This window comes from Toxoplasma gondii, chromosome Ia (genome assembly GCF_000006565.2).
Source record: "Toxoplasma gondii ME49 chromosome Ia, whole genome shotgun sequence".
NCBI classification, from domain to species: Eukaryota; Apicomplexa; class Conoidasida; order Eucoccidiorida; family Sarcocystidae; genus Toxoplasma; species Toxoplasma gondii.
In genome coordinates, this window is record NC_031467.1 from 1339001 (window position 1) to 1359398 (window position 20398).

At 53.0% G+C, this 20398-nt stretch overlaps 2 protein-coding genes across 2 annotated transcripts; both read right to left on the reverse strand.

Annotated features, from left to right (window-relative positions):
• Window positions 1–909: 909 nt before the first annotated feature.
• On the reverse strand, window positions 910–4584 carry TGME49_295035 (hypothetical protein). Its single transcript, XM_018782258.1, has 4 exons — window positions 3621–4584; window positions 3045–3151; window positions 2335–2376; window positions 910–1538 (listed from the first exon to the last, which is right to left on the reverse strand). Exons 1-4 carry the CDS (start codon window positions 3883–3885, stop codon window positions 1434–1436), a joined length of 519 nt encoding a protein of 172 aa, XP_018638558.1. The 5' UTR covers window positions 3886–4584; the 3' UTR covers window positions 910–1433.
• Window positions 4585–5933: 1349 nt separating this feature from the next.
• TGME49_295040 (HEAT repeat-containing protein) lies at window positions 5934–20170 on the reverse strand. Its single transcript, XM_002370232.2, has 14 exons — window positions 18077–20170; window positions 17008–17118; window positions 16385–16685; window positions 15760–15851; window positions 14917–15366; window positions 13953–14450; window positions 13250–13310; window positions 12497–12601; window positions 11670–11761; window positions 10871–11251; window positions 9827–9991; window positions 9134–9348; window positions 7758–7908; window positions 5934–6949 (listed from the first exon to the last, which is right to left on the reverse strand). The coding sequence occupies exons 1-14, from the start codon at window positions 18347–18349 to the stop codon at window positions 6929–6931; spliced, it is 2916 nt and encodes a 971-aa protein (XP_002370273.1). The 5' UTR covers window positions 18350–20170; the 3' UTR covers window positions 5934–6928.
• Window positions 20171–20398: the final 228 nt, after the last annotated feature.

A 20398-nucleotide genomic window follows, 5' to 3' on the forward strand; every position in this document is an offset into this window, starting at 1 on the left:
CCCTCGGTAAAGGCTCTTTTCGTCTCTTATTGTCATATATCCGGAACCTCTCTATCACCTTCGACTTTTGATGCACAGCTTGTCTCGTATGGGTGTGGGAACGCCTGCACAAAAGTAGTCAACGCATGCAACAAATGCCGTAGCTGACAGCGATGAACTCGTGGACGGCTGAAGCAGGTGAGGTAATATTACGACCCCTCTGAATGATGTCACTGGAGTCGCAGCCAGCATAGTACCGTACCTTAGAATCAATGCGAATGACTTTGTAGTTCTTGTTTCTCTGTGTGCCTCGTGCTGATAAATTGACAGTGCCCTCGTGGAACCCGTCTTGTCCTACTGTGCTCCAATGTAAACCATATTGTACCTCGATAGTCCAAAAGTCGAGTTACATCAGTCGCATGCCCTCGTTTAATTGTACAGGGCGATCCCGGGTAGCGTTTACAGTGCAGTTCAGCGGTAGCGTGGTTTACATTTGATGCAGTTGACGAACTATCTTTTCAGCTACGTTGCCACTCCTCGAGGACCCCCGCTGGGACGCAGTTATGGTTGGCATAGCTATACTGATTGTTTTAGTACGAAAAGGGGAACATCTATCGGGCTGGACAGAATCGAGACATTTGCGGCGGAGAGTTGTGTCCTGTCAATATCTTTCACAGAATCATCCGTCAACAGATGACGAAGGACTGGGCACGGTGCACGTGTTGTTTCGTGGTGGTCCGAAAAGATAGTTCTGGTCGCTGTCAAACAAGTTAATTACATCGCATTCCTTCCATGTTCAAGATGTTTGCTCGCCCATCGTCCGCACACAAAAATAATCGGTACTTTCAGTAGGCAGAAGCTATTTCAACTCACGCCAGTGACAGGACATTCCTCGCCGACGCGACAAACTATGATCACTCCCTGCATCTGAAAACAAGTAGTTTGCTGTTTGTCAGCGGTCTCGATAAGCTCTCATACCACACCTTCAGAATAGCGTCACTGCAGGCTTCAGTCCTCGCAGGAGGTTCTTTACTTCTCTGGTAACGCCCAAACGGTGAACTCAAATGAGTTTTTGCACGTCCACTTTTTTTCCCGTGAATTCACGCTATTTCGTTTCTTTGACCCCTAACACGCTTCCAGACGGCAATACACAATTCAGAGCGTTGCACTCAATCAAGGTTACTTGGTCTGATACGAGCAATAGGCGACCCTGTGGATGAACCGGCGTCACCGGCATCCAGGGTCAACATATTAGTTTATGCTGCAGCGGATCGAAAGGCGGCCACTGTCGCCATTTTTTCTCAAAATTACATTTCAACTCGTCCGTTCTCCCTTCCAAAAAACCAAAGCAGTCTAGTTGTCATGTCTACGAAGTCGTCCTGGAGCGATTCTGTTTCATATTTCGGAGAACCGTTAAGTGGTAGGCCCCCTGAAGTTGCCCTCTGGACTCATCATCACCCTGTGCGGAAACGGTTTTGCTTCATTAACTTCTCAGCAGCCTGTTCGCCAGCTTCAGTGAAAACGTCAGGCGGAAGTGGAGGGGCGAGACTATCCAAGGCCTGGAGAGTGTAGAGGCAAGAAATACCGACACTGGTAAAGATAGTTACACGGATAGACGGTTTCTATCGAGTAGAAAGCATCAGGATTGAGAACTCTGGCATTTGTGAACGGAGGCAGGAAAGACGTTCCGGTGATACGAGCACGAAAAGAGATTTCCCTGCATTGCCAATCAAGGAGCTGCGGCTGCACACTTCTCAAACCGCAGTGTTGTTTTTTCTGCCACGGCGCATTTTCCGCTGCCGAGTTTGCTGAGCTCGATACAATGGGTCGTCCGGTCCCTCCGTATTACGCAGCGGGCACACGACGAAACACAGAACAGTGACTTTTCCTTTGCCGTTGCTGATGAAACGGGATTTAAACCGCCTGTGGATTCTTTAGCATTGCTGTTTGTCTCTCCAGCGTACACAGACACGGGTGCATGACTACGATACTAAAGAGCAGAGAGCTGAATGACAGCCAGTACAGTTGATCACTGACATTTTTCTGGTGAACCGCAGAAAGTGCTGTGCTTTAGCCTGCCTGTCTATCCTCCCTGTTTCAACCTTTCATTTCTAACCCCAGACACCCTGAAACACCTCGAAAGAATACTCCGCAGGAACTGCTAATCAAACGCAGTGAGCCGTTCATAAGACGAACACGTGTGTTTCCCAATAGAAAACACCGTGCTGTCGCGGCGGACGTGACGAATGTTCCTTCGTTTAGGTGAAATCCCCCCTTCGGTTGCTGCGCGTCCAAGACACTGCACTCACGACAGAAGTTTTCGGTAGACAAATAGCTCCAAAGCTGAATGCTCACCATGAATGCTGTGCCGGTGCCAGAGACCTTCCGTAGTCTCGCCTGCGCGAACGCACCCGAAACCATACGGAAGCACCTCGAATGCCATCTCCACCTCCAGAGAAGGATACAGAACACAGACACCTGTTGCATGCCGTGCTGGTCTCACACCAGTCATCTGCGCAATTACAGTGTACGGGGATGTGTAAAGACCACAGGGCCAAATCCGCTGGGCTTTTGCAAACCGCTCACGGTCCGGGTCACTTCACCAGCAAAAACGCCTAGTATGGTTTGGCAGATCTATCTACGCAAATACTGACCCTGAAACCTGGTACAGGTGCTACGTTGATGGCAGTGTCGCCCGCAAATCCCGACTTCTCAAGCATCCCTGCCCCAGGTGCCGCTGGCGGAGCAGTGGAGACGAATTCGGATGTCTACACAAGCTTTGCAGGATCACACAACTGGTGTCCTTCGCTGCTTAAATTATTCGGATCACAAAGTGCACAGTGCTCCCCAAAGCTACCAAAGAAGGCCTGTGTGGAGGGCTGGACTTTTTCAGTAGGAACTACTGCAAGAACTATCGCTGTTAATACCCCGTTATCTGGCCTGAACTTCCTGTCGACATAAAACCGAGTTGTGCCGGCACCCGTCGCGGTGCTCTACTCCAGAAAAAAATTTGTAGCCGAATTCGTTTAGAGATCTCGTCGACATAGTGAGCAAGGAACACTCACCAGGCCCTGCTCCTGGACACGCTGTTTCCAACGGGAGTACCACCACCCGAACGCCGCCCCGCCGCAGCCCGCAGCAGCGTGCCACCTCCAGCCGAAAGAAGGAGGTTCTGAACAGAGAACATAAAAGCCACGCCTCCGTTTGACGAGTTCAGAACGGCTTACTCAAAGCCTTCAGCGTCACTGACATCATGAGTCGCATGCAGTTCGAAATACACAAGACCCTGAAGACCCTTTTATGCGAGGCAGAACGCGAGTGAAATCTGCCGCTAAGAACCATCAACGTTGGAACCACACCAAAAGAGACAAGGCAGCCGGTACTGCTACAGGCGTTTGCAGCGTGTGTTCGCAGTCTAGAAGCTTTTGACTGTCCAGCGACGACTCGATTGAGAAAGACGCCTCGACGGCCTCTTACATACTCCCATCGATTTCGATTTACGTGACTCAAGGGTCAGTTCACTAGAGCTACGGTCAAGTAGCTGCCGCTGCTGAATACGCTGTGAGTCGGGCGCACTGATGAATTACCGTTCGGGTATTCAAAGCTCGCACCTCAGACCGACGAGGGATGCACGGACTTACGTCGCTTCCGCAAGACAAACAGTGCAGTTGAAAAGACAGCTGAGAGGCAGCCAGATGTAGCGGCGCGCACAAACGCCACACTGTGTCCAGAATCAGAAATGACGCTGACGTCAACGTGAGGAGATTCAGCCCCGCCGGAGTCGGGCTGTTCCCCCGCTCTGCGCGGCGCCTGGGAGTCGGGGGAAAGAAAGAAGTCCTTTCTCTCCCCCGGTCGCGCCCCCGCGGGTTCTCCCCGAGTTCTCTGAGACGGATCCGGTTGCTTCATGGAAAACCAGGGTGTGTATAGAGAAGCATCTACCCTGAGACCTAAGCAGCTCCCAGACACATTATTCGAGAAATCCGACGAGTGCGGTCCCCCCGTCCCTCTTGACAAGTCTGTTGAGAGCGACACACAGAATTAAGTGGGCAGAACTTAATAGGACACGAGCAAAAACTCAGTGGAAATGAACTTTTACCACTGGAAGCCGAGCACAGACGAGCGAAAACTGCGGTTAAGTCGCTGCTCCATGAGAAACTTGTGCGATCAGAAAAATGGAGCCGGGTGAACTAAATGCCTTAGATCAAGCGGAATGAAATAACAATGCGCTTGATGAGTCGTGGTTCGTTCTCTCTCAACGGGTTCCCGTGGACCAAGCTTCACGGTTGGACATCACATATATGTCAACAGACACAACGCCGTACACACGCGCAGAAAACTTACGGACAAGCAGGCTAGCGCTCATGAATGAACGACTCGACACGTGGTCATACGGGCGCCATGAAATTTCTGCTGAAGTGGCGCCTCGTCAAATGGCTGCCGATTTGTTTGCCGTTCTCTTCACCGCTGACGGGCTGCAGGCGCCAACCGTTTGAAACACAAACTAGCCGCGTGAAAGCCGCAACCCGCACACATGATGTACACCTTTCAGTAAGAGCAAACACTAGATCTGCCAATGCGTTTTGGCACCGTCCTTTTTTAAACACGGATTTTGACACGTTTATAAAAACAGAGCACGCTTTCACTGAGCATGCAGGAAACCGGGTTCTTGTGCATGCTGCATGCAGGAATTTTTCATCTCGGCACTGAGCCCGCAGGGGTCAACGAGAGAGTCGTCTGCAGATTGTGAAGAAACAGCATCAACTCTTTGGTCTGGCCCAACGTACGCAGAGAGCAAAATTGGTACAAGGAACTTGACAGGCATTACCATATTTGTATAAACGACAAACAAGCGTCACATGAAGATGGAAAGCGCAAAGGGCCACAAACTGTGGCTGGTTCGCCAAGCGTGTTTTTGCTTTGCTCGAGATTTATGGTAAACACACACATGCATGCGGCAGCTCTCTAGTCGCTTTTTGATACACTAGGGACCATTACGGTGGCATATGAAGTTAACACCACTTCAGTACTGCACGGCTCGAGAGGCTGAAACAAAGGGCAAAAATCAAGCTAGAGTGGTCCTCAACCAGCTTTTTCGACGAAATCCATTCTTGGAAGAGGCAGAATGAAAGTGTATGGAAACCGCGCGGAGATGTACCTCTCCCGGCGGCGGCGCTTGCTGAGTTCATGAAATGTGATCAGATCCAGGTGTGTTGAATTCTACACGGTTGCACGGTAGACATGTTCTCGCTGCCGTGATCTGCAATAAGTTAATTTCAACCAATACAGTGTTGAATGGTCTAAATGTCAGTAACGTCAGAAGTTGTAACCAAAGGACCCGCACTCACCGGTTCTCTAGTGCTCTGTCACCTGTGTGACTCATTTAAGATTGTGGACATGTACTTCCGTGAATCGGTTACGAATAATCATGCATTTTCAGCCGCTGATCGACACTCATTCACCAACAAACTCTTCGAAAGATCTCCGTTTGTCATTTTTTCTTGTAAAAAGGCTCTTTGATTTCGAGTATTAGTATTCGAGTGGCGGCCCAAGTCCATCGAAGGACGTTCACGTGGCTGAGACTCCCAAAATGAATATTTCGATCCTCGTACACCCGGCACGCAAATGTTAGCTTATCCAATCTTCGCTAGACCAGACAGTTAGTCAGCTTACTCTGATCGTGTACCAGGCACTTCTGTGTCGCGAGGAAAGTGCAAGGCACTCATTCGAATTCGACTCTCCACACGTGGACATAGCGCTGAGTGTTTCCAAGAGATGTGTAGAGACTAAGTCGCATGCGTTCATTTCGAAATGCAGTACACTTGGAAGCCGGACGGCGGGGTAGTCACTAAGTGTCGGGAAGTCCTCTACATCAATCCACGAGCGCTCTAGTCAGTCGCAGAGGGCATTTTTGCCACTGCTTGTGTGTGATTTTCTACCGCCCACTAGGGACGAAGTCGCAGAAAAGATTGCATAAAGCGGAAAAAGTCAAAAAATGGTTTCAGCAGCTTGGCCCTCGCCAAGCCTAAAAGGACTTTGCCCCAAAGACAGAAGCTAAGTTGGGGTTCTTCTATGTGTACCAAACACGGGAAAACATTGGTGGCAGCAGGGATGTCGCGGCGCCAGTTCCATGTGCATGCATGCCTGTAGAGGTCGTGAACCGCTTCCGCGGCGCCACGATCGACAACGCCGAACTGCGCGAGAGCCGCAGAGAAAGGCAGCACACGACTCCGAAAGGTGTCTCGGGCAGGGCTGCGAGAGAAACCACAGAACGACGCGTTCGTTCGCCAGTCGCCGAATTGACAGCGACCTTTACAGAGAGAGCAGCGACTTCCGGAGGAACGAAAGTGACCGTCCGGCTGTCCAAACGCATGCGCGACTCCCCATTCTACCACACACGCGCGGAACAGTTTAACGCACGGCCCGTCTGCGGGAGAAACAAAGGCGTCCCAGAACTGGACGCGCCACCCTGACACGGAAAAGGACACACCCACTGCAGACTTGCTCGCGACATTCCTTTCGATGGCGGCTTCCAGAAGACAGAAACCGTGCCTGGCAGACAGTCCGAGAAAACCGCAGCGCTCTCTCAACTAACTGATCTGCGCACCACTACGGAGAGTACATTCACCCAAGAGAGAGCGAAGGCAGCGGCCGCGCCGCGCCCGACCGGTCTCCAGTCGCTCTCCTCTGCCACACTGCCAGCGCCGCTTCCACGGCTGTTCTCTGTTTCATCTGATGCAAACGCATGCACGGGGCAGCAAATCACGCCGCGCCTCCTCAGTCGCGACAAGCGGCTCTCCTCCCACTCTGCGCTCTGGACGCTGAATTTACGATGGCCGTCCTGCCTGGCCCTCCACTGGAGATTGAAGTCTTTGCGCTTGCCACCACATGGTGACATACGAGAGACTCTCAGGACTTGTCCACACCCTTGCCAGGACAGACACACTCTGTCTCAGCTATACCGTGCCATCAGCTGCACATACAATCACAGAAAACGCTGTGTCCAGTGGGGGGTGGTGTGCAACAATCACAAGAACGTGGTTGTCTGTCTCGTTACTGGAGTAAGTCACTCTCGCTCCTCAACGCCACACAACGACTACGGAGACAGCCGAACTACAAAGCCTTTGCCCTGCCCAAGACGCGGCGTCTTCTTCAAGCAGCTCCGTCTCACGAAATCTACGTGTGCCACCGGCCGCGATCGCTTCGCACACAAACATGTCCCGGAGGACGAGGTTTTCTGATGTCCGAAACTCCGCCGGACACAGCCGCTCCCATGATATCTGGGGTGTCCAGGATGCAATGACTCTTCACACCACATAATACGCTAGAATACGCCATTCACGGACGATGTAAACACAAACCTGTGATGATACAGGGAGGATCGGAGGTAAGAGAAAATTACCTTCAACACCACATACTGTGCTAGAAAATGCCGTTCACGGACGATATGCATAGACTCAGCTGTGATGCTGAAACACATCTTCTTCGCTTCTCGACTTCCCCGTTTTCCTCACAACCGTCGCTGCATCCGTCTATAAAACCCTGCGGTGCTGAGAACATATTCACCCCGGTCGACTGGCGAAACGGGAGAAGAAATCAACGCGTGCTGCCTGTTTCTGTGAGTGGGGACCTCGTCGACAACAGAGATGCCAGCTTCGTTTGAAAATACTCAAGCCCCTGCTAGACCCCCACACGCCAAACCACACACGGGTCAATGCAGTCAACGACATCTATCAAAAACGCACACCAGAAAACCAAAGTTCGTTCCCCACATGTCGTACCTGTCTGAGCCACTGGGCCTTCTGAAGGCAGGCCTCGCCTCCTGCGTCTTTGACTGTTCCAAGAACTTGAGCGAGTTGCAGCAGCTGCTCCATGAACGGTGCTCGCTGCAAATGAAGAGTCAAGTCTCCTCCGTATGTGCTGATCAGATCCCTGCCGAAATTGCATACAAAAATAACAAAAACCATGACAAGACGGACGAAAAAGAACAGGCGAGTTCGACATCGTGGAACAACGCCACCAGCCAAAAAGCAATACGCATACACAATTCGCCCTCAGATGCCGAGGAGCTGCAGGGGTTCCTCGCGACTGCAGAAGTCTAAACCTCCGTCCTTCCCCTAGAACTCTAAGCCGCCACTCTCTCACATGCACCGAAGGATAGAAGATTCAACTTTGACTCTCCTCATACAGTAAAACTTTGCGGGAATTCTCTTCTACAGTGATAAAGACAAACAAATAACCGTATATTTTATATTCTACACTTTCGTTCAAACTCACATCCCCATTCACCACGTGACCATGCACCCGTTGCCAGCAGCTTCGTCAGGAGTTCTAGCTCCAGTTCGTTGCCACGAACCTTTTTCAAGTTCAGGTAAATTTACTTTCGAGAGTACGTCCGTCTTTTCACTAAAAATCATCTGTACGCACTCGAGGGTCCTGCTAACCTCGCCGCAGTTTTAATTTTTGAGAATGTCACGCTTTGAGAAAGGTTATCGTGCAAAAGTTCAGCAGGCAAGGAAACGGTTGAAGACACGATCGCCTGCCCAAGGCCGGCACTTGGCACCCTAGAGACCCCTCTCAGTGAAGAGGAAAGAACCCAGCTCATAAACTATGATAAGAAATGTCTCCATTTTCTTCTTCGAGTTTATATTTGGAAACTCAATACGTCGCTTCTTAATGATCAGTAACTTTAGAAGAGAGCTATTTGGCTTAACAAGTTTGATCTGCCAGCATACACACGAAAGATGTGCTTCACACTGTGCATGTACGGGTGAGGAGCGCTTTTGTCACTGCTGGAAAGTGAACCAGAAGAAGTGGAGTTCTCCCTCTGAAGACGAGACGGAGACTGGAGACACCTTCGCTACTCAGTCGCCTTGTACACGCAACCACCCTTCCCCGAGTGAAATGCCCCGCTGTCTCCCATGCATTTCGCTGACTCAGAGAAGTGAGGAAAACCGGCCAAGGCGTCGTTGTTTCGCGTGCGACAGGCAGAGATACGACGACCCAGTTCTTCATGACTGCTGCACATCACATTCACTGGACCGCCGAAGACAGCTCGACGAGTTAGATTTCAACGTCTCGCGATATCCAGGGTGCTCCACATTCGCGATTTGTGCGTTTCTGTAAATCGACAAATGAAGATGGTTGCTCCGCTTACCCCACAAGTTCAATCGCTTGTTTCACGTTCTCGTCGACGCCTCGCATTTTCGGGCTCGTCGCAGCGACGGCTTTGACCACATCCAGCATCGCGTTCACGTACAACTTCAACTGCTCCTGCATGCATTTCTCCTTGAAGCTGTACACGATGGACATGTACGCCTGGAGAACGCCTTCTCGCAAGTCGTGGATGTACCACAGCCACTCTTCGTTCACCTGTAAAACCAGAAAGAAGTACCTCCGCACACACTCAGTGCCCCCACAAGATACTAACCTGACAAATGTATCACGAAGCATGCATCTACACAATGCGACCTCCATATAGCTACTCTTCCGTCTATCGAACCGCTAGAGTATCCGTCTCTATCTCTTTCCATATCTGCTCTTCACACGCATATAAAATATATATATATATATATATATATATGATGACAGGATGGCGTTATTATTCTTTATGCTTTGAGGCAGGAGCCCTTTGCAGCGTTTCTGTTCCTCATTCCGAGTTTTCCTGTCTCTCCCGCGGTTGCTGCACGCAGACGCGCAGACGCCCCGTGTTGACTGTTGAGAGGTCCGCGTTGGAGACTCGCTGGCGTCTCTGGGGCTTCTCCATCAGTTTTCTCTCTGCTCCGAACAGTGAAAGGTTCGGTGCGGGAAACGAATTGTTGCGCATGCAGTTCGAAAGACGCCTTCGCACCTGCCAGTTGCTCGGGCCAACATCGTAGGTTGTGTTGCCTGCTTGGTGGAGAATGGCCATGAAGGAATCGAGGTAGGGTGCGAAAGCCTCTCCGCCCATCGTCATCGCCGCGTCACCCACAGCGACCATCACGCAGGGCTTCAGCGCGCGCTCGACGTTGGGGTCCTGCAAATGGCACAGAATAGCAAACCTAACACGAATTAACTGACTTAAATTATTGGGGTTGAATTGTGTAAAACAGGTGGAAGGGCGGAAAGACAGGGAAAGAAGCACGAGTACACGAAAGGCAGCGAAAACGCGGGGGAGGGTGAGGGGAGGGGGGGAAAGGCAAGGATTCTCGACAGAGCAGGTCAATTTCAAAGAGAAATAAATGAAACCGAGGACCCAGGAATTCTGCGACGCGCCACCTCAAAAAGCAAGTCTCAGACGACTGCTGCATGCACTGCGGCCGGGAGCTCCTTGGCGGGAGCAGACACCTCAAACTTGCAATTGAGTTCACGGAAACACGAAGAGAAAGAGCGCGAATGCTCAAAAAGGGGAGACAACGGGAAACGAGGGAAATCAACCGAAGGCGAAGTTTCCGTTATCCGACGGAACTTTTGCCTTTCGCGTCTTTGTCATCTCGGGCTCCAGGGAAGGTGAAGAGACCTCTTCAATATCTACCAGTGTTGCTTTGTTTATACCCTTTTCCACAGCTTCGTGAAGTGCTCTGCACTCCTCCCCGACAGGCACAACTCGCAGTATCTATTAAATGTTTCTGCAGCTCGCAGACCTCCCCCACTGATTCGTTTGTTTTTTCTTCCCTCTCTTCGCGTCCTTTGGGGGTCGTATTACCTTTGTCGGAAGCTTGGCCCCGAACCCAAAACACTCTGCAAACTCCTTCAACCACGCGTCCCCCTGTCTCCTTCATCTCCACTTCTCTTCACTGGTCTCTCGCCCTCTATCCCGCAAAGGAGCCTCCGCCCTCGAAACATCTTCCCTTCTGTTCATTGCACATCTTCTGCGTCTCTTTCCGTCTCCCCGCTCTTCTCTCCATTCGCTCACCTGCAGCATTTGATACATGCGCGCCAAGAGAGGGCTACTGTACGGAGCGAAGGCCGGACCGAGTGCGCGGCTGACGTCGCCCACGAGTTCGACGCAGATTCGGACAGTCTGCAGTTCGTCGGTGGTGCTGCTTCCAGAAGTCGCCGCAGCAGCCCCGGCGCCTCCACCCGAGCTCCCTGCTGCAGACCCTGTCGAGTTCTCTAAACCGGAGGCAATGATGCAGACGATGTCTTCTGCGAAAGCCGCTGTCGAAGGACCCGACGCATTCACCAGTGCAGACGTCGCCAGCAGCGCGTCGTTCGTGATGCTCTCGCTTGCCGAGCAACTCAGCTGACCCGCAGTGCCCGGTGGCGCATTCGCCGGGGGCGACCCGCGGAAAATCTGAAACGGCGCAAGTGCGCACACAGGCGACTTAGCAAAAAATCCATGAGGAAAGCTCACGAGACGGGGAAACGACGGAGAAACAGAACGGCCTTGGAGAGGACGAACGAGGCAACAGACACCTTGTTCCAGTCAAATTCCAGTGGGACAGAGAACGAGGCACCCTTGAGCGACACTTGCATGCAACAGCGCCACGAGAGGGTGGGGAGTGCGGACCCTGGCGCTGTGTTTTGCCAGTTGGGGCAAGTCCCGTTTTCCCCTTTTAAGCCTTGAATATATTTAACCAAAGAACGCATACTTTGCAGCACGACGACCGCGGAGATCTCTTCAGAGAACCCGCGGTGACGAGCGAAAAACGTTCGTAACCACAGACGCCACAGCCACACACGCCCCGCATGCTTTCCCTTCCACTTCTTACTCGTGCTAGACATGCCCATATCTGCGACGCCACTGGCTGGACCTGGTCTCCGAGGCGCAGACAGAGAATTTGGATGACCCCGCAGAGAAGACCTGCGAAACGGGAGGAAACCGCAGTTGATAAGGGCGATTCGACGACTGGACGAAGCAGCGGTTTCCGTGAATCTGCATGCGCTCTCCTCTTCAAGCCCATGCATGCACAGGCACCCTTGCCAAGGCACTCTCCCCACACTGGATGCACACAAACATACAACCTATATTCGCATACACGGAGACACTTCAAAAAGTTACGAAAGAAGGTGAACACAGGACGTTTGAAGGAAGTCAATAGCCCAAATGTACTCAAGTGAAGACGTACAAATAAAGGTGAAAGATACGTGGACACCTCCCGCTCTGTATCGATGCACGCATGCAGCGGTTTTGAAAAGTCTCTTTGTACATCTGAAGTATCGGGTGTCAGAAACTGCCTCTCCCAACAGACCAGCATGTCTCGCTCCGTCTGTCTATCGCTCCGTCAACACACCCGACGGTTACTGCTCTCGCCACTTCAAGCTCGCACTAATAAAACATATACATATATATATATATATATATGTATGAACTGTACAGCATGTAACGAAACCTGAAGGAAGCACATGATGTTCTCTTTCAGTTCCTCGTGGTGCACGGAATCCACTCGTGACAGCATAGCTGCTGGGGTGTCCCGCAGACTGCCCCGCGTTCTACGTCTTTGACCACCGTTTGTCAACTCCTTGGTGCTGTGCCTGAATTCCAGTTCATCGTTTGCTTTCTCGCTTTCCGCTAATTCGCATGTGTCTTCTCGCGCACCCTGTCGCTGACGCGTCGCCTCGTTGGCCTCAAACATGAAGGACTGAGAAAGCTGCTGAACAAAGTGATCGAGGAGCTTCAGCATCGACGGCTTGCAGCTCTCGCCTACAGCGCCGCAAACGAGAAAAACAAAGAGCTAACACTGAGCAAAGACACAGACGCCCCAAACATGTTCCTGCGAAACTGCTGGCGCGCATCGAGCGGCCTTCGACGTCGACTGCCAGCTTCAACAACTCAGTGATGTGCGACATAACTCGGATGCCACGAGCGCTTCTTCCATTTAACACGGGGGGGGGGGGGTAAATTGGAGAGAACAAAGTGAAAAGAGAAAACATGTTGCACACGACTCGAAGCGGAACTCGGAGAAACAGAAGCACAAAGATCCACACCGACATCGCCGTCGTTGTGCGTGGCGTAGACGCGAAAAATCATGAAAAGGCGACCGGAAGTATAAAACGAAAAGAGAAGCATTTCCGTCATGTGTGATGACATGGAGCATACAGAGGAAAGAAACCCATACTCGCTTAGAAGAAAGCACGGAGTCCAGAGAGCACAAAAAAACACAAAGAATCGCAAAGAAGGACTACATCATATATGCATATATATATATATATATGTATATGCGGCGACAATGCCTTCTTTATTGTCGTGGAAGACTGGAATTCCTGATCAGGGATGATGGAAAAACTTGTAACTATGCCGTTTTCTCGTCAAAAATAAATCGAGTATCTCTTCATGCATGCATGCACTCACCCGCATTGTTGATGAGAGCCCCCAGGCAGTTGAAAGCAGCGTCTCGAAGACTGCGTTCGTCCTGAAGGAGAAAGGCGACAAAGGAAACAAAGCGTGAAACGACACACCGAGAAAGAAGACAGCCGAAGACAATCGAAGCCTCTGGGGGAGAGAGTAGCGGAGCAGTGAAGAGAGACAGAGACGCAGAAGGGCGATGACACACTCTGCTGTGAAATCTCTCAAGCCACCCACGCGGCTCCATAAGAAGACAAGAAACGAGAAGACGAGAATGGAGGACGTCACTGCCTCGAATCTCCCAACAAGGCGCATTTCTAAAACACTGAATAAAACAACCTTGTCACCACCGCTCTCTCTCGTAGGCGTCCACGAAAGCTGACCCACACATGCAGATCCGCACCATATATCTCAACAGACACCAAAACGAGATCTTCAGACGCAGGCACCTACACGTATGTAAGTATATATGTATACATATGCATATTTGTGTGTAAATACCTATGCGTATTTGGATATATGAGCATCTATGCATGTCTGCATGGCGCACGAAGAGAGAGCTGAGTTTTCTCGCATATCTATGTACATGTTTTGTGCATTTGAGAAAGTATCGCGGTTGTCCTCCTGCTGACGGCTTTTGTCTCAGGAATCACGTGGACTCGAGTTGGACCCCGAGCGCAAGAAATCGTGAGGCATGTCCTGTTCTTACAGCGTCTGCGCGCTCAGATACTTGAATGAGCGCGTCGCACAGTCGCTGGAAGAGCGGATCGAGAGGTGTCGACGCAGGTCGCTCGCCGTCGCCAGCAGTCATGTGGTCTGCCAGTTCGTGCAGAAGCCAGCAGACATTGACGGCTACTCGCGGCTGGTCGAGAAGGCGCCGAACAATCGCTGCGAGCAGCGAGTTGCTTTCGACCACGACGGTGCCGTCTGCATTCACGAGTTTCTGCAGAACGACGGGTGTGTGAAACTGCGCAATGCGCCCCAACGTCCAGGCCGCCGTGTCGCGTACGGCGACAGAAGAGTCTTGCAGGACGTCGACGAGCGACGCAAAAGACTCTTCAACGAGAGGCTTCAGCGCCTCCGTGTCCGGACCTTCCATCACGCTCCCGAATGCCAAGACGGCCGCCTCGCGCCGCGTCCAGTCTGGGCTCGCGAAGTTCTCAGAGACGAATTGAATCACCGGCGGCAAAATGTCGTTCTTCACTACCTGAAGAGAGAAGCGAGGGGGCGCGAACGAGGCGGGGAAAGTGGAAGAACAGGAAGAGACGCGCGCGAAGACACCACTCACGAACCCCCAGAGACACACCGAAAACAGGAGGCGCTGCGGGGAGGGGAGGCGGAAGATGAGGTTGTGGAGAGAGGAGCAGGCGAGAGCAGGGAAGAAGAGACGAAGAACACGAGGCAACAAGTCACACACACAGACCCAGAGATCTGCCCCGCGTTCCTGCGAATCGGAGACACCCTCATCAGGATATCTCTCTTCTGCGTCTCCCGCTGTTCCCTTCTTCTCTTTCGACCTTCGCGCTCTCTCCCTTGTCCACTTTTCGTTCGCGTTCTTCTCTCTCCCTTTTCTCTCTCCCCTTTCTCTCTCTGTCTTTCCTCTCCTCTCTCTTCTGCGTCTCCGTTTTCTGCCTCCTCTGTCCTTGCTCTCGTTTCTCCTGTCTCCTTCGCACCTGCGCGCAGAGTCCGAGACATGTGCCCGCAGCCATGGCGGCAGTCCACGAGTCTGCGGCGTCTGTCTCTTCGCTGTCTTGTTGGGTCAGGGTGTTGAGGAGAATCGGAAGAAGAAACGGGAGAGCTTGTTTGACGATGTGACAGTTCCGCGGCACAGCGCTCTCGGCGCCGTCTGCGCCCAGAGCAGCAGCTTCTTCTTCTTGCTGCTGAATGTCGATCTCCACATCCGCAATCGTGTTCCATAACTCCATCGCCGCAATGCACACGCTGGCGTCGCCACTCTTCAGCGCCTCCCAGGAGAGTGGACCGACCCCACTCATGTACGGCTCGAGCATCGAGTAGTACTCTTCTGCGACCTTGACGAGGCACTCGAAAGCCGACACCTGCACGGCCTGGTGCGCCACCTTTGTGTTCTCCAACACCACTTGAATGATGTATTCGCGCTCCGTCTACGAGAACAGACAACGCGCGGCGACTCCGAGCTCTTCAGCAGAGAGCTCGCATCTCTTTCTCGCTCTCACGCGGAACGGCAGACGCGTCCAAACGCCCGGAAACAGCGCGTCGGAGAAACACTCACGAGGGCGATAAGGAGAGAGAGGGAGTGGGGGAGAGGGAGAGAAGCAAAAACAGAGGATGAAGGAAGAAGCGAAGCCGTAACGGCAGACAGAGTCCACAGGCAAGCAATCAAGATGGGAGGCGACACACGCCTCGTCCCTTTCTCCGTTGCCGCGGGAGGCGTGAGGTCGCAAGCGACACAGACAGTAAGCGAAAACAAAAAGAAAGAAAACAGTGGAACATCTGCCTCGAGAGAGTCCACAGTATCTGGACGGAACGAAGCTTACCTGGTTCTCGAAGTTTTTCTTTGAAAAAATCAGAGCGTGGTAAAGAGCCTTGAGAGCTGCAACTTTCAGCTGTACATCCTCGTCCTTCATGCCTGCAGTCGCACACAAGAGAGCATTTCTTTCGATTCCTCTTTTCCAACCTTTCAGAGACTCAAAGACTTCTTTGATGTCATTAGGTTTTAATAAAGAGACTATGCAAAACCACACTCAATCCGCCGGTCTCGCTTCACACAAGGCTCGATTCGCTCCTATGGCTAGTGCCTGCGACCGCACATGCAGAGACAGGCAACACGAGCCTTTTCCTTCTCTGGAGTGCACGAGTCTTTCTCTGCATGCGTCTGAGTCTTCACACGAGGGCCGAATCAACAGAGATTTCCCCACAGTGTTGAACTCTGGTGATCCTGTTCTCGAGATGAATGCTTCGGTCCGTTTCAAAGAACCGCGAGATCTCTGGCCACGATCCATTCTCGCACCTCCATCGGTTCTTCTCCCCTCTCTCCATCTTTCTTTCTGCGCTCTTCTCCCTCTTTCTCTTCTTCACGACCCCACCTATCCTTCCTCTGCCCTCTCCTCGTCTGCACGCTCGTTGTTTTTCCCTCTTTTGTCTGGTCCTCTAACCGCGTACCCTGAACGACGGCGGTGAGGATGTTGTTGCAGTGAGCCTCGCTCAAAACGTCTGCAGGGTCTTCGCCAGTCTCCTCCACTATGTCTGCGTGTTCCTCGCACAAGTAGGAGAGACATGTCAGCGCGTTGCGCCCAAACACCTTGCGGTGTACAGACACCCCGTCCGCCTGCGCGTTCGCCTCCGGAGTCATCGTCGCTTCTGTCACGAGCGTCAAGAGGAAGGGCAAAAGCTCGGGGAAGCCGTCGCCCGGCAGCTCGATTCTCCCGATCTTCGACAACACCTGGCACACTGCATTCGCCACCTGGGAGTAACACAAAACGCAAAAGGCACATACCGCAGACCCTCAATGACGCTTCCCTCCTGTGAACGCACAGACAGCGAGAGGGCTGCGCAAGCATGCGCGTCTACCACTTTAGAGAGATGAAGAAGCAGAGGCGCAGTACTTACAGATGGACATGCGCGTACGGCTTCACAATGCCAAAAAAACATATACACGCATACATATGCGCAGACATGCATATATATATATATATATATATATATATATATTTGTAGGGAAATTCTGGATCTACACGATGTAGACATGCGCGCTTGCACGCATGCTTTGTTAAACTGAAACGCACTTGGATGTGTTCGGTTTTGATCGCAGCGAGGAGCTGCAGGCGCATCGCCTGTTTCGCCGCTTCGGCGACTGCGCGCCACTTGTCTGCCGCTGCACTGTCGAGGACGACATCCTGAAAAAAAGAAAACATCTCGCATTTTCTCAAGATGTTCTCAGCCGTGAATACAAAGCGCCCCTCACAGTTCTCTGCGCACCACATGCAGTCTGTTTTTCCAGTCCTGGATCTTCTGTTCTCTCTGCTCTACGACGCGTCGAGCGACACCCGTCTCTCCCAGCCTCGAAGAGAATTCTTCCCTCGTGTCGATTTGCCGACATTCAACACCCAGTTCGAGACGCAGCCTCAGGATCGAATTGACACTGTGGTGCACATGACGCCCTCCTCTTCCGTAGACTTTTCTTCGATTCACAAGGCTCGAGAACTTTTACTGAAATTCCCGTTCGTCAACTGCCGCCTGGAGAGAGCGCGTTCGCGCTCTCCACGACAGACACATGGCCTTTGCCCTGCGGGCGCCGAGTCCGTTTGGAGAAAGTGTGCGTATTTTTGCATGAATTTTCACTTTTTTTCTGCTTTTTTTCTCGATATTGACGTCTATTCCTTCAGGCATTCTCTGCGACGCTCAGCAGGTATTTTAAGAATTTGGGGAAAAAGTGTATTGGCAGAATAAACTTGAGGAAGCACGGCCGGCGTCAACAAGAATCTGCAAGGCATCAACTGGATGTCCTCAGAAAATCTTTTCCTTCTGCTCAGCTGGAGACCAACACCCCTCTACGATGTTCCTCGATAATCTACGCCCTTGGCGAACCCATGTGTCAGGATTTCGCCTTGCCCCAGCTCCCGAGGTTTCGCAGAGGCTCTGTTCTGGACCACGAACGAGTTGCTTCCTAAGCCTTTTCTCACATTTTCTTTGGTCAGTCAGACACAGGAGATCTCGTAGCTTCAGTCTACACACTCTTGTTTGCGGCCTTCTTCGGCGCGCGGAATCGGCGTCTTCCAGCCTTGCTCTCTGCTCCCGACCCGTCTGCTGCGTCTAGGTCTGTGCAGCAGCCGCCGACCGGCTTTCTCCAGTTACCTTGGCACTGATGCAGTTCTTGAAGGTGACGGCTGCGATTTGCTTCGCCAGAAGTTGCTCCTGAACTTGGAGCGGATCTGCCGAGAGCTGCGCGTCGAGGACTCTCGCGAGAGAGATGAGAAAAAGACTGAAGTCCCCGTCGCGCGCGCCGACCAACTGCTGCTCCGCCTGCTCGCGAACCTGCTGGCGAGGGTCCAGCGTCGAAACCAGCAGCTGCTGCATCAGCTGCAAAGAGGCGCGGTCGCCCTCATCCGTCTGCCCCGCAGTCGCCATTTCCAGAGCGTTCAGTGAAAGAACCGAGACAAGGAGCGGAGACAGACGGCGCACGACGGAGGAGACAGGAGAACGCGAGAGGAGGGAGGAAGAGGAGGGACAGGAGACACAGGAGAGAAATAGAAACGACAGAAGACACAAGGAAGCGAGAAAGGGAGGAGAGAGAGAGAGGAGAGCCAGAAGACGCGAAAGAAAGACAGGAGAAAGAAGGGAGAGTAGTGGAACAAAGGAGACAGACAGGAAGACCAGGCGTGGAGGGGAGACAACGGAGGACGAAGAAGGGGGGCAGACAGAGGAGGAGACACACGTCAACGAGACAGAAGAAGAGCTGAACACAAGAGCGCCAGAAACCGAGGAAAGAAAGAGAGCTCACGCAGAGAGGGCGAGAAGGACTGGATGAGGCCCGTGAAGACGGAGAGACAGGCTTCGAGACTTCGAGTTACACAGGCGTTTCGCCAGTAGAAGAGGAGACGAGAAAAGGAAGCGAAACCACGACTTCGAATCCGACGAAGCTCGTGTATCTCCTGAACAGAGAGGTCCTGTCTCCCGCACAGTCTGCCTGTCTCCAAAGTTGCTCGAATATCGGGGCCGCAAAGCCCCCCGGATTTGCAGGCGCCGCAGGCACACCTGGGTCTTGATCACTGTCTCGCCGAAGAAGGCCTCGTTGTCTTCATTCTCTCCTCGACTGCGACTCTCCTTGTTCTCCCCTCAAACTCTCCGCCAGCGAACTGTGTCGGCCTGCGCCGATAGAGGAGACGACGCGAAGACAGTTTTACAGCGACACACTGTTCTGCCACCAAGAGTGCAGTTCTCAGTCGCTCTCTGTCTCCTTTCTGCTTCCTTCGTTCAGCGCTGTGTGGCTGGGGCAAGGTCTCTGGAGTCCGCCGAGGAGTCTCCCCGCGCCTCGGACTCCGCCGTGGCGGCGCGCGACCGCTGTCGGAGAGAGAGAGAGATCGCCCTGAGTCGGCGGGGATCGCCGCAGGTCGCCTGTCCGCGAGGTACGCCGAGCGCCAGAGAGGGAAGGAGGCGCAACTCGTCGAGATCGAGGACGCGGAGAACAGAGGAGCTGCCGACTCGCCCGAGCGCGGCAAAGGCTGCGACTGTGCCCGGAGGAGAGAGGCGCAGGCGCAGCGCCTCGCGGGCTGTACAGAGGCTCGGGTACAGAAACGGTGCACCTTTGAGGAGACGAACGAGGAGCGACCAGAAGAAGTCGCGTACCGAGAGACTGTTTTTGACGAGGAAGACGAGAGACTTTGGAGCACACGGGGCGAGGAGGCGCGGAAGGCAGAGGCGCGGAAGGCAGAGGCGCTGCGCCGTTAGAGCCGAGACAAGCCGTTGGGCGAGTCGACTCGCGACAAGAAGCAACGAGAAAGTGAAAAGGTTTATGAGCAGTGAAGACTGGGGAGGACTTTCGAGACGGAGGTTATCGGTAGCAAGAGCGGACTGGGGAGCGGCGCGCGCGCGTTAGCAGAATTCCAAAGACGCTGGCGAATCAAGGCGACGCACACCGTGGGGAAAAGTGTCGAGAAGGCGCGAAAAGAGAAAGGCGTCGGGACCCGTGGTTTTTCACGCGTGCGCGGGAGCGAGGGAAAGACGAGAAAAATGCTTGTGCGGGAAAACGCAGGTCCGCAAACGGGAGCCGGAAGACCGAGACCCGAAAGTTTCTTTTCGCAGCAAAACCTCCAGGAAACACCTGTGCGGGTGGGGGCGGTCAACAGAGCTGTAGAGACACCGTAGAGCGCCGGCGACCGAGCGCTGTTCGCCCGAGCAGAGTTTTCGAAACTCTTTCGCGTTCCCGCACAATCTCCGCCTCACTCTCCAGTTGGAGTTGCGTCTGAGCCGCCGCGAGCGGGAAAGACGAGTCGGAATGGAAGAAACGCTCCTTTGCTTCCTGGCGAGAAAACGCGTTGCGAAGCCGCGCAGGCCACCGCACACGCTGCCTGGTCACCTCGGCAAAAAAGAGGAAAGCTACAACCCCCTCTTCCCCCCTCACTTTTCCTGCGCCCCCCTGGTCGACGACGCGGACTGCGCAGGCGAGAGAAGAAGCCC

Coding starts and splice junctions, on each gene's coding strand:
- TGME49_295040 (XM_002370232.2), bottom strand. CDS start 18,349: ATGGCGACTGCGGGGCAGACGGATGAGGGCGACCGCGCCTCTTTGCAG. Junction 11,762..12,496: donor GGCGACGCGTCAGCGACAGG/GTGCGCGAGAAG, acceptor CCCGTTTCGCAG/GTCTTCTCTGCGGGGTCATC. Junction 6,950..7,757: donor AGGCCCAGTGGCTCAGACAG/GTACGACATGTG, acceptor TTGTATGTGCAG/CTGATGGCACGGTATAGCTG.
- TGME49_295035 (XM_018782258.1), bottom strand. CDS start 3,885: ATGAAGCAACCGGATCCGTCTCAGAGAACTCGGGGAGAACCCGCGGGG. Junction 2,377..3,044: donor GTGTCCAGGAGCAGGGCCTG/GTGAGTGTTCCT, acceptor GCGTTCGCGCAG/GCGAGACTACGGAAGGTCTC. Junction 1,539..2,334: donor GCACCGGCACAGCATTCATG/GTGAGCATTCAG, acceptor TACACTCTCCAG/GCCTTGGATAGTCTCGCCCC.